Source organism: Pollicipes pollicipes, unplaced genomic scaffold, assembly GCF_011947565.3.
Source record: "Pollicipes pollicipes isolate AB1234 unplaced genomic scaffold, Ppol_2.1 Scaffold_4219;HRSCAF=4965_pilon_pilon_pilon, whole genome shotgun sequence".
In the NCBI taxonomy this organism is placed as follows: Eukaryota; Metazoa; Arthropoda; class Thecostraca; order Pollicipedomorpha; family Pollicipedidae; genus Pollicipes; species Pollicipes pollicipes.
Genome location: NW_023596448.1, coordinates 35150526 through 35163720, shown reverse-complemented (window position 1 = coordinate 35163720; position 13195 = coordinate 35150526). Strand labels below are relative to the sequence as shown.

Genomic DNA, 13195 nt, shown 5'->3' with positions numbered 1-13195 from the left:
GAGCGCGCGTAAATACCGCGGCGTGGCGGGGCGGCCGCGGCCCGAGCGGAGAAGTTTGGAGGTCGCGCCGCATTCGCCGCGGGGTTTCGAGGGGTCAGCGAGCGATGGCTCCGATGGAGTCGGTCCGCCCGGCCGGCGCCTGTCTACTGCGGGGTTTACGACGGCACGAGCACGCCGCGAGCGCTTCAGACGCCAGAGGTGAGTCACCAGATAGCGGCCCTCTACGAAAGGAGAGCGCTCTATCGATGACATTACCAGCGGCTATCGAGTCGTGCTTCTCCGTCGGTTTTTGCGCCCCGTCTTATTAGGGACTCGGGTCGAAGCGGAAACGGAAAAACGCGGCAGAAGAAGCCGACCAGGCGGTGCTGGCCATCGCTACCATGTGAGGAAGCAATAGCAGTGCGCGAACCGTGGTTTCCGGGGCCAGTGGGTACGCACGTCACCAGAACTAACTGCCACGCGCATCCTTTGTGGAGAGGGGCCCCCGGAGCGAGAAGCACGCTCCGCTGGCCGACCCCAAGGGAGCAGCCGTCGACGTCAGCTGTTCTCCTGCGCACGACGAGAGGAAAACAACGGAAACGGCCCAGAATAGCGGCCACAGTGGGCTAGCTGCGTGGGCCAAACAGCTGGCTAGCACGCTGCGTGGGTGAACCATGGCTCGCACATCAGCCATGCAGTTCGACGCGGGCCATGTGTCAGCCATGCAGTTGGACACACGTCTCGTCCGTGTCTAGCCGGACAATGCCTCGTGAGTTAATGCAGCCACGTTAAGCTGCAGAGGCGAAGGACTGATTCGTGCCCTGTCTTGCTACACTGCCGCCGCAGCCAGCTGGCACCGAGCGGCTGTGCAGCTGTGCAGTCTCCCTCTGTTAGCTGCCGCGGCGGACCGCGCATCGCCACCGGATTAACGAACGGGCGTTTACTTGTTAAGGCCTGCGGTGCCGACACGAAGCGAAGCGCGTGCGTGGGCTTGCACCGCGTCTGACGGTTGCATCGCCGCGTCTGGCGGCTGCATCGCCGCGTCTGACGGTTGCATCGGCGCGCTCGGGGGACGCGGAACAATGCCGCGCGCCGCATGAGCATGTGATCAATCTTCCCCTCTCCCTCAGCGAGGGTCAACGCGGGGGCGGGGGCGCTGCAGTCGGGGTGTCACGCGCCATCCGTAACTCGCGTAACTCAGGCAGTAACTCCTGATCAGCACGCAGCATGAATGAGTGAGGTTCGCCGCCCGGCAACATCAGCAAGCGAGGCCACCGCGGCCCGCAGCCGGCCGCGTCACCGGACGAGCGGCGCCCCGCAGCGCGACAGCGTGACGTGACGCAGCGTGACAGTGTGACGTGACGCATCGTGACAACGCCGACGCTGCGGACATACCCTTCTGAGTGGCGCCGATGCCTGTGGACCAGCAGGTTGGAGAGGCCGTGCCAGCCGTCGCGGAACAGCCGCAGCGGCAGGTGGCTGCTCCAGGGGTTCAGGTGGCCGCTACCGGCACGGTCTGCCTCGGAGTCGGCTGGCTCCTCGGCCAGCTCCGGCACGGGCGTCAGCAGGTCCGTCGACTCGAACACGTCATCGTCGAGGTCCGAGGCGGCACCGTCGGTGGCGACGGAGCCACGGCGACTACCGCTCGGTCCAGTGGGTCCTCTCAGGATGTCCTCGGCCGCCGTCACCTCCACCCGTGGACACATCCCGCGGCAGTCCCCAGCAAGGTCAGGATGTCCCGCGGTGTCATCATCCGCTGACGTCACCTCTACCCTTGGGCACACCCTGCGAATAGGCTCCGATTTGCTCCTCCTGAGCGCCTCCAAACGGCTTCCTTCCCTTGCAAACATTCCTCGACTGCCCTCATCCTGGCAGTGTCCACTCCGACTATCGTCGTCCGCCGATTCCAGAGTCCTTTGTGGTGGCGCTGACTCGTCCGACGCTGGAGTGTCCACCAGGTGCATTCCGTTGACGACTGCTGCTGTAGTGACGTCATCCCAGCTGTCTTCACCGACCGCCGGTGGACCCCCAACGTCGCCACAGGCCGGCGCACTCTCGCAGCACCGCTCGCAGCGGGTCGCGTCATTGCCGTTGAACGCCTCCGGCACCGCCTTCTCCGCCGGTGTCGGCGTCGGCGTCGGCGTCGGCGGCGGCGGCGGCGGCGGCGGCTCGTCGCCCAGCTCGCAGAACACGTCGAAGTAGGACATGACCTCAGGTGGCGGGCCCGGCGTGGAGCCGCATCGCGCTGGTGCGGAGGTCAGACGCACCTTTGACACCAGGGGAGCGTGAGCGCGACGGCGGGCGGCGCGGGGCGGCCCGGCCCTGCCTCCCGTCGGCCCCACCCACCGGCCGAGAAAGCGGGCCCGCACGGAGGGTGGCGGCTGTTCTCCCCTGACGGCACCCATCACCAGAGGGCGGGGCTGTTTACGGCGGGCGGGGGGGGGGGGGGGGGGGCGGCGACGGGGGAGGGGCAGCCCAAGCTGCACCGGCGGGGAGGGGAGGGACAGCCTTCTGCCGGCAGGCGGACGGTGACAGGAGGCAGCTGTGAAGTCTGTAGCGGTCGTGCAGGCAGCAGGCGCCGCAGAACGCGCCGCCGCAGCAGCGCACCCAGCCTCTGCTTTCCGGAAGCCATCTTCGAAAGGCCAGAATCATTAAGGATGCTGCGCCAGCCTGCTTGATTATAATTTCGTTGACGTCCCCATAACAGTTGGGCGTGTTTATGTCGTGAAAAGCCAATCCCCCCCTCTCCCCCGCCCACCGATAGAACCGTCTCTGGATGACCGCGCCCGGCCGTCACGTGCTCGCGGCCGTTGGGACGTCCGCCAACGGCACGTCCGAGCCGTCGGGACGTCCGCCAACGGCACGTCTGGGGCGCGTGCGGCTCGCCGTGAGCGCCCGGCTCCGCTCGCGGAACGCCAGGGCTTGATTGCCTGTGCGCAGCGCCGCTGCTGATCCAGCCGGATTGAATTTAGCCGACGTTCAATCAGGCCGGCTGGGAGCGGCAGAGGGGCGGGGCGGAGGGCAGGGTGGAGGGCTGGCTGGACGCGGAGCGGACTCGTGGCAATTTCGAGCCCGGTTTGACCAAACTTGGAGACTTCGGCCCAGCGATAGGCTGTGAGGGAACTTGTAAAGGCCATCTGCAGAAGTTGGACACCACTAGACCCGGCGCGAATGAGTCTGTGACGGTTTTCGGCAAATGAACAGAGGTCGTGCAGATCAATTTCATTATAGTGGAGCTTTACCGGACGCGACTGCGTCCAATAGGCGCGTCCGGCCCGACCCGTCTTGCACTAAATCCCGGAGTGCGTTATCGCTTCCCCCCCCCCCATCCCCCGCCCCTCCCCTGCAAATCGCGCCGAAAACTGGGGCACTGTCCCGACCCGACCGACTGGGGCACTGTCCCGACCCGACCGACTGGGGCACCGTCCCGACCCGACCCGCGATAACATCTCCCGCCGGTCTCCATCCGCTCTCGGTCCCATCGGTGACGAGATAACGCGCCCGGCCGGACTGAGGACAGCGGTCGAGCCGGACACGTCACGGAATGCACCACGCCGGCTGGTGGGCGCGCACGTGGGAGGGGTGCCGCGCCCACTCCACCGCGCGGAGGAGAGGCTGGGCGGGCGGTCCCACGCAAGCCTCGCCGGGTGACGCCCAAGCGGACAGGGGCGGCGTCCGGCCGAGCGTCGCCGACCCGGGGTCACGCACTGGACGCCGCGATCGGCTGGCGAGCGCGCCACGACCGCCGCAGACCGGAAGGCGGCTCTTCGTGGGGAGGCGCACTCGCTCGAAATCACGCGTTAAGTGCTCGCACGTCTCCACAAGACCATCGCAGTCCACGGACGGCCGAGCGGCGGTGCGGGAGCATGGGAGCACGGGAGCACGGGAGCATGGAGCGCGGAGCACGGAGCAGGGAGCACGGGAGCACGGAGCACGTGGGTGCCGGTCCCAGGCCCCGCATCTCGGCACTATCAGCCGGAATCGGAAATCGCTCCGCAGACGACGCGCACCGCTGCGACAGACCGCCAGACCGGCGCCGCTCCCGCTCATTTCAATATCCGGAAATAGCGCACCTGACGATCACGCGCGCGGAGACTGCGCAGCCTAATATCTATTCATCGATTCGGCGGCGCGGCAGCGCGCGGCCGGGGCGCACGTCGCGCCGGGCATTGTTTTGGCGCGCCTCCGCCGGTTCCGCGGCCGCCCCGCGGCGCCGTCCGCGAGGAGTCCGTCCGCACGCGGCGCGGAATCCTCACCGCCCGCGGCCGGGGCTATTGTGGGCGGCGCCGGCGCGCTGGGTAATGACACCGGCGCGCTGCCGGCCGCCGGTCGGCGCGTCGCTCCCGAGCCGCTCACGTCGCAGCCGGCCAGCAGACGCCGGACAAAGGCGCCTCTGTGCCGGCGGGCGGCGGCGCCTGCAGCGGCACGCTGCAGCCGCACGGAAGCCGTGCGGACGGAGGGATGACCGGCGGAGACGCTCGTGTGGTGGTGCCGACGGGGCTGCGGGTGGGACGCGGGGCAGGGTGCACTAGTTGGTGAAAGGTGGGAGACAGGGGTGGGCACCGCGCACAGCCTGAGTGAGGGCGGTGTGAAGCCCAGCTGCAATCGTTGACAGGTGCACCGGCTCGAGCGGCAGAACCGAGAGAAGCTTGTCAGCGCCCGCCTTGAGACGGCTCGGCTCGCCGGTCCGCTGAGAGCCATCGGACCGTTGGGAGCACCGGGGAGGAGCCGGGAGCCGCCAGGAGCACCGCCCGACCCCAGGGGACCTCGAACCGGTGCCGCCCCGCCGCCGCCGCCACCTCTCACCAGTGACTCGCACACACGCACCGCAGAGTCGCACCGCCCACACTGCCGGCTGGGCAGCGGCCGGCGGCCGGCGAGGCGCGGAACAGGCCTGCCATCTGGCGGCACAACCTCGAGACCAGCCGGCGGGCCGGCACGTTCGTCGGCCTGGTGCGAGTCGTAGCGAGGTCAACCCGAGCGTTTCCATTCATGAATGCCGGCATAACACCTGGTATTTTACCACGAAAGTGCATGCTTGCTGTACTCAACAGTAACTAAGCCTTTGCACTGTTCAGTGAATGGTGGTGTCGAAGGGGACTACTGTAGAGCCTCCGAGAACGTCCAGTGCCCGAAAGGACGCGAACTGACATTTTCGGCGTGAGTGACCTATGAAACCACCAATGGCACAAGCCAGACGACCATAATTCTACTAACACTTAGCTTGATGGTATCTGCAAACAGCATTGAGATCCTCGTGGATTGGCTGGAATGTGGGATGGACACACATCCTGTCCTTTGGTAACCCCATGTATCATGCATCGGAGCAGTCCGTAGCCTTATTTTCTCGAGTACTGAGACATGTCATCTGGACAGCCGTGTTACGACCCCTCTGCGCCTGGGGACTCCTGCACAGAAAATAAACGTTTCCGTCTGGCAATCCGATTAGACGTGGGCTGAAAAATATCCGCAGCGACAAGCCGTTCAGACTCAGTCTATCCAACGAGGCGGCCTGACCCACAACCCGAAACCCGGCGCCACGTCATCGGCAGAAGGCATTACAGGCGGTGCGGAGGCGACTGCCGCACGTGTCCAAAATATAAAAACGTGAACAGGCTGCCAGATGCTGCATTCTCGGGCTGGACATTCCATGATGGCCGCGGGCCATGCGGAGCCTCGCGTGACGTCACGTCGCCCGCGGGTGTTCAGTGTCCGCACGCTATGACTGCGAGCCCGGACTGTGAGTGGCATCCCGCCCCGGCGAGGCCTTGAAGCCGTCAGCCACACGCCCGAGGGGGGGGGGGGGAGGCGCCCACGCCCGAGCCGAGCTCCGGTCGCCGCCAGCGGAGGAGGAGGCGGCGGCGGCGGAGGCCGACGCCACAGCCGCCCACACCGCCCGGCGATCGCACGAGCACCGGCGTATATTTACCGCTGGCCGAGCCCGTCGGCCGAACCGGCGCCGTTCAGCTGGTAATGCGATCCGGGGTAGGCCGGCAGCAGCAGCCGCCGCCGCCGCCGCCGCTGCGCGGGGTGGCGCGCGCTGCGCCGGAGGTCGGCGCACACCCGCGGCGCGCGGAATCGGGGCTGGCGATCGGTGTCGGCGAAAGTCGGCTGCGTAGGCTCGGACGGACGGGTACGAATTGGAGCAGTTGTCCGTGATTTATCGGCTGCCGCTGTTATCTGGCAGACAATTCGCGGCGCGGTTGCTAATGCCATGCGAGTGAAGCATCAAATGAAATTGGTGTGAGAGGTGAGACCGTTTCCAGGCGATGGCTTTGCAGAAATTTGAAAGTGAGTTCGGTTTACTCGTACTCGGTGACCGACACATGATCCCGTCCTTCCGTCAACATAAGAGGAACGGTGCCTGCTGCCTGACACGTCACATCACGTTTTATTGCACAACGTCTTTCCAGAGGGAACGGCCGGCAGTAAATTAGCATTCCCCAGGAATATCGTCTGTTCATTAACATAAGCGGACGAGCAACGCCATGTTCGCACACCGCATACCACGAACGCGCCGGGAGAGCTCCTCACAGCCGGCCGCTGGCCTCGGCGACGGTCAAGCGTAATGCCGGTTTAATCGAGGCAATCGCGTGGATTTCATTGCAGCCATTGTCTGCTGATTTTACGAGGCGACCCGACGGTTGACCTCTAGTTTACGAGCGGCGCCTGTCCCCCGTGACACGCCTATAATGCGGCCATGACAGCCGGCGCTCCGGTCCCGCCGCGGTGGAGGACACATCCTCCGCTCCGGAGAAAGGCGCGGAATGTGTGGAATTGAAAATATGGAAAGCTGCTGAAGACGTGCTATGAAGACAAAGCGTATGGAATGAATGGCTGACAACATCGGTGATGTGAACGGAAGCAGCGCGGTGTCCATTTCAATGGCGAGTTCTTCGTGTCATGGCAAACCGGAGAACCTCACGCCGATAAGGCGTCGTTCACGGCCCAGTTCGCACGTTTCTGGGCGGTTGGAAGGCCCGGTCAGCTCGGGAGTGACGTCGTTATTAGTGATCAATAGTCTGACCGCTATTGCCTGCCCCTGCCAGCCAGTACCTCGCACCCGAGGTGGGACAACAGCGCCGTCAGACCCAGAGACGGGAAGCGGGCGCGAGGCAGACGGACCTAGCGCGAAAGGATCGCGGCCAACGCACCACACCCGAACTTTTCTATCCGCTTTCGTGATTTCGTTCCACTTCGCTCCCTCTAACCGGCGTGGCTAGATCCGCCCCTGGCGCAGCGCACATGAACTGGTTCGCCCGTTGACACCCACCCGAGACGCGTCATTGGTATGCGCCTGCTGTTGTTGGCCCGGACGCAATTGTCCAGTGGCGCGGCGCGGCGCGGGACGGACTTTCACGTCGAGCATGCCGCGGCGTCACGTCTGGAGGGCTGTGACGCTGCGCGGCCGTGTTACGTAGGCCACCAGCTGGGTGACGATTCGTCACCGGGTGGGATGCCGGTTTGTCCGCGGGTTGTCGCTTGTAATGGAGATCGGCACCGACAAACTGCTGCATATCTTACGGAAAACCGGATGGGAGAACGGAAATGGGCCATAAATAATGCCCAACGCAAGGGAATGGCGCAGCGGAGCAAAAAAGACGACGATAAAAACAGCAAAGTGATATCACCATTACGCTTTGGCTGCGAACAAAGCGAGTAGGAATACCAAAAGATGAAATTAAACATTTTTACAAAAATCGGAGCAGAGTGGGCGGGGTCGTGCAGGGTCAGCGAGCTCGAGCTGCGTGTGACCTGGACAAACTGGGTCGCGGTGCAGCCGGACCGGCTCGGCGGGGTGCGTCGGGCCGCCACTTCCTGTGACGTCACCGGACCGACATCATCGGCATGCGTGTCGCGGTCGGGTCGGGCCCACGCTCGGCCCCGGGGACACGGAGGGCCGACGGACGGCGGATCCCGGCCCGCGGGGAGCCGTGACGCCACGTGACGGCGAGCTCTGGGACTGCTTTCCCGACTGTGCCGATTGCCCGACTGCCATCACTGTCCCGACTGCCCGGGCTGCCCGACTGCCCCGACTGCGCCGACTGCCTGGGCTGCCAGTGCTGCCCAGACTGCCCGACTGCCCGGGATGTCCGACTGCCTGGACTGCTCCGACTGCGCCGACTGCCTGGGCTGCCAGTGCTGCCCAGACTTCCCGGACTGCCCCGACTGCCCGACTGCCCGGGATATCCGACTGCATGGACTGCCCCGACTGCCCGGGCTGGCCCGACTGCTGTCGCACGCTAGTCGCGAGAACCTTACCCGTGAAATCGTCTGCGAGCGCGCCACTTTCGCAGCTTTTGGCGCCATTTAAGCGGTCCCGTTAAATTTCTCAACCGCAGGCATACTGATCCCTTGATGCATGATCTGTGATAGCAGACGGAAGCGCTGTGCCAGGCACCGTATCAAGAAGCGGGGCTTCCGCAGCGGTATCGCCGGATTACCCCTCCGGTCCTGACGGAGATATTTCAGCGGGTGCAATACTGATCACGTGATCGCCAAATCTTTCGGCGGGGATCCGAGCAAGGAAAGGTCGTTCGGTATTCACCTCAGCCGGGAGAGGGTGTGGGCAAGACGGGAGACGCTTGGCCGGGCAAATGAACGGCCGAGTGGACTCTGAGCGATCACGTGAGGGGATTATCAGAGACTCAGAGATAGAGGAGTGACCATGCGTGATTACATACAACGGCGGCGGCGGTGCCAACGGCCCAGCATGGGTGCAGAACGTGGCCCGCCACGTGACAGAGGGCGGACGAACCTGAATACATGCTCTGTGTTGTTGACATGGCGCGCCTGCTGGGTTGTCATTAGTCGCAGGTAAAAGTTCTGTGCAGATAAGCAAATTTGGTCACTCAGACCCAAACCTGGCATGCTCTGGCCAAATGTTGGAAAGGCAAATGTAGATTACATGGTGCTAACAAACGCGCTCCGCACTTTTTCTACGCGTGGGCAACCCTGTCACTGGGACTTTTAAATAAGCAAGCTGACCATGAGGCACTCAGGCAACTAAACTTCGCCCATCAAGCGCAATCTTCCGCAGTCGGGGTCCGGCACCGTCGCCGTTCTGGCGGAGCGCTCCGGCCGTCGAACCGGGGGCGTCCAGCGCCGACCACCGGGAGGTGTTAGCCGACAACACCAGCCGGGGGCGTCCAGCGCCGGTCACCGGGAGCTGTTAGCCGACCACACCAGCCGGGGCGTCCAGCGCCGACCACCGGGAGGTGTTAGCCGACCACGCGAGCCGGGGGCGTCCAGCGCCAGTCACCGGGAGCTGTTAGCCGACCACGCGAGGCGGGGGCGTCCAGCGCCGGTCACCGGGAGCTGTTAGCCGACCACGCGAGCCGGGGGCGTCCAGCGCCGGTCACCGGGAGCTGTTAGCCGACCACGCGAGCCGGGGGCGTCCAGCGCCGGTCACCGGGAGCTGTTAGCCGACCACGCGAGGCGGGGGCGTCCAGCGCCGGTCACCGGGAGCTGTTAGCCGACCACGCGAGCCGGGGGCGTCCAGCGCCGACCACCGGGAGGTGTTAGCCGACAACACCAGCCGGGGCGTCCAGCGCCGACCACCGGGAGCTGTTACCCGACAACACCAGCCGGGGCGTCCAGCGCCGACCACCGGGAGCTGTTCGCCGACCACGCGATAGCCGCATTGTTAGCCGACTTTACTGGGCCATAAAGCCGCCTCAGCACATCTCCCGCACGCGTCGTAACTTTTCACACAACTGCCCGGGGGGCAGCAGTGCTGGATGATAAGGAGCGGTTCGACAAAGGGCGGCGGACGGCCCGGCGACCGAGCTGCCATCTGGTGGACGTTTTCCGACCGTGTATCTAAAGCGCCAATCAGACCTCAGTGGTCACCGGGGAAACAGCTGGGCGCTGCCGGCGGGTACTCGGCTACAGTGACTAAGCGGTGAAGTGGGGAGGGCTCTCAGCCTTTACGACCCGCTACTGGAGTCAGCAGAGCACGCATTTGTTAGCTGACGGGAGACGGGGGAGGGGGCGGGGGACGAACGCCGGGAACGGCCAGGTCTCCTGCCAGGCAGTAATTGTGAACTGTCGATCCGCGGCCGCCCAGCCGAGTGCGCGTACCGTGTCCCGAGAGCGCTCACAGATGTCTCTCAGGTAAAATAAGGCGTGCGCATCCGCACACAGGAGATGCGGTGCGACATCTCTGGTACCAATAAAGAACCGGTTACACAGACCCGGTGTCGGGATCTTAAGCATGCGCTGATGCATGGTTTTGCTGGCGGTGGGCATCAAACGACCAAGGCCAGTCTAGATACAAAAGCCTTCAATTAAGCAAGCTTTGAAAGCGCCGGCTATTGTTGAAGCGATACAATGCAGGCCCGATCCAATTACGGCTGCAGCAACACCCCCGAGGCAGCTGTTAACCGCAGACGCCGCCGATTGCGCTGCACGCTGGCGCCGGGATAGGGCCAATGTTGATCAATGAGGATCCAGTATCATTGAATAGAAATAGGAGACTGATATCTGATTTCTACATCGGTGGTATCGAGGTTAGCACGAAAGCAACGGAAGCGTCGTTGGCAGGCGCAGACTCCGGAACGGAAGCTTACGAGTTATTGGGCAAGACAACTTGCGACAAATAAGGTTTATCGGTATGCAGTCGGATGTCTCATTAAGAAATCAATGAGAATGGTTGGACGTCGGCCATAGTTTGGTGGCGAATCTTCCACACCTAGAAGTCACAAACCTTCGCCTGGAGAAAATGCTCGACTGTCTTGCTCGGTACTTGAGTTGAATTTGAAATCAAATATACTTTGAGAAAACAATGTTCGGCCGGTATTCCAGTTCAACTATCGCTATGCATTTCATTTGAGGTAACTCATAAATTCAAACAACCTATCCATAACTATATTCGTCATGGCACAATAACCGTTGTGAAAATTAAAACAACGCCACAACTTGGGCTGACCATATCGGCGGTACATCCAGTCGCACAGGCCTCCGTTTGCCCATAGTACCAGCTCTGGACGTGACCATGAAAGACAGAAAACTGCAACCCAGTTGGGAAATTCCATCATTATAGTGCTACAGTTTTCAATGACTCCTCTCAACGCGCGTGCATAAAGCAGGTAGCTGTGATAACGTGTTCTCACGACCTGCGGCGCCGCCGAATGCTGGTGTCATGAAGATGTTGCACGTTCTCAGAATGCAAACTTTTCCCATCCACACCTTGGGTTTGTCGCCCGGTAAAAATGTATGCATATCAGGCATCATGATTACTGAAACCGGGCATCTTATCGACCGTCCTTTCTGGCATTAGCTAACGTGGACGGCCATGATATTCCTAGGTGTCCAACGACGCAATACATGACTGACATCACTGACAAAAGTGCCGCCAAAAACCCATGCACAAAGCCCTGGTGAAAGGCATGCTGCCCGTCCACTGATTTTTCTAGGTGCGCCCCCACGAAGCCCATAATGGCGTGGTCGAAGCGGCGCTGCCGACATCGCCACCAGCAGGCAGCAGCGTCCGCGTCCACACGGGGGAGGTGTTGCCGTCTCACCTGTTGGCCGCCTCCAGTCGCGCCAGCAGCTTCAGCTCCTCCTGATTGGCCAGGTTGTTGTTGTTGGCCGGGGTCGTCTCCATGGCGACGGCCTCTGACCCGGCTGAGGTCACGCCCGCCGGCTCACATCTGGAAAGGGGGCGCCCGTGCTGCAGAGGAGGCACACACACGCACACGCCCGGACAAAAGCATAGGCACCCCAGGTGGCTGACTGCGATGGCGTGAGGGAGACAACAACAAAAAATTGCATGGATCGTGAAATGGGAACGAGGAAAGAACTTGCCTAGATTGCAAGAACTGCGTTGTGAATGATACGTGATGTGAAAAACACGTCTTTTGAACTTTTCTCGGCTTCAGCATTCCGAAGTTACCAGCTGTGAAATGTACCGCTATGCCGAGCACACGACACCAATGAGCCTTCTAAGAAATTATGAGCTCCAAAACGACCCCTCAAGGCTCACCGGTGATGAGATCAGTCCTGAACCGCGCCAAATTTGGGCTGACATGCGGAAACTGATCGAAAAGAACGGGCTTTCGCCAAAACACCGCGGCATGGTATCGGGGTGAAATGTGCGCAGCAAGCTGGTGACATGCGAGGCACGAAGCGAAGCGTGACATTTCAACTGCACAAGCATTTGAAGAAGCGTTTCCACACTGCAAGACCAAGCGACACGCAAGGCGACTCGCCACCGCTCATGCCCCGTGGCCATCAGACAGCACTTGCCATCCCATTACGGCCTATGCAAACTGTCCATGCGTGCTCTTTCTGTCTGCAATTGCACGTCATATTGCACGTCATATTGCACGTCATATTGCACGTCATATTTGGGTGCAAATATCTGACGCCCAGTTCGATTGGTGGATGACGTGGGAGCTGTCGATGCAGGGACGATGACCAAATGACACGAACGCAGGGCTAGGCTTACGCCCGCATAACTGGATTTTTCCGGACGCATCCAATCTCATCTCCGCAGCGGGAGGAGAGGAGAGGGGAGAGGAAGGAGCTCGAGGACATCAGAGCCGAATGCCCTCCCAGGGGGCCTCCGACACGTGGCATCCAGCGGCCTCGTCGAAGGCGACGATAGCGCCAACCGTCATTTCCGACCGCCATCGACGCGGCAGAAATCGAAGTGACAGGAAGCACCCCGGCGAGATCGACGCGACCGAACCGAGCGCCGCGCGTCCCGGAGCTGCTGAACGCCGCCGCAACGTGTGGTGTCCGCGCCGACGGCTGACGGACAGACGGCCGGGGACGCGCAGACGACAGATGGATCAGGTAAAGCTACGCTCGAGGGAATGACACCTAATGCGATCTTGGTGGGCGACTGGGTGACGTGTGTTGGTTATGGAAGTTGCTACTGTGCATGCGCAACAGCATTTGGACCGGAATTTTTATGTCTCATCGTTGTATCGGCACTTAACGTCTGCACGCTACGTATTTTGCTGTTTCATGCAGGAATGCCGATTTCACTTGATTGTTCTCACACAGCAGCCTCGTATTTACCTTCGCAACGCAAGCGTGGCAAATGAGCCACTGCTCAATGACGGCACACGCATTACAACCTAAGAACAGCGCGGTTCCTTGAGCGGAGCGACCGCCCGGTGACGGCGACCCGTGGAGGCTACGAGAGCAGAGCCAGACGGGAGAGGGTTGAAAACGGAGCCTGGACCACACGCCCTCCGCCGACCCC

The 13195-nt window shown here is 62.4% G+C and overlaps 1 protein-coding gene across 3 annotated transcripts in view; it reads right to left on the bottom strand.

The window, feature by feature from the left end:
- LOC119095584 (ecotropic viral integration site 5 ortholog) overlaps positions 1–13195 on the bottom strand; it is a 96652-nt gene that overhangs the window by 36986 nt on the left and 46471 nt on the right. For 2 of the 3 annotated variants that reach the window (XM_037218439.1, XM_037218440.1), the window contains exon 1: positions 1375–1706. In XM_037218439.1, the coding sequence (XP_037074334.1) occupies positions 1375–1685 (311 nt within the window). In that variant the 5' untranslated portion in view covers positions 1686–1706. Of the gene's footprint in view, positions 1–1374; positions 1707–11504; positions 11634–13195 lie in introns of those variants that run through there. The other variant, XM_037218441.1, reaches the window with a different exon arrangement.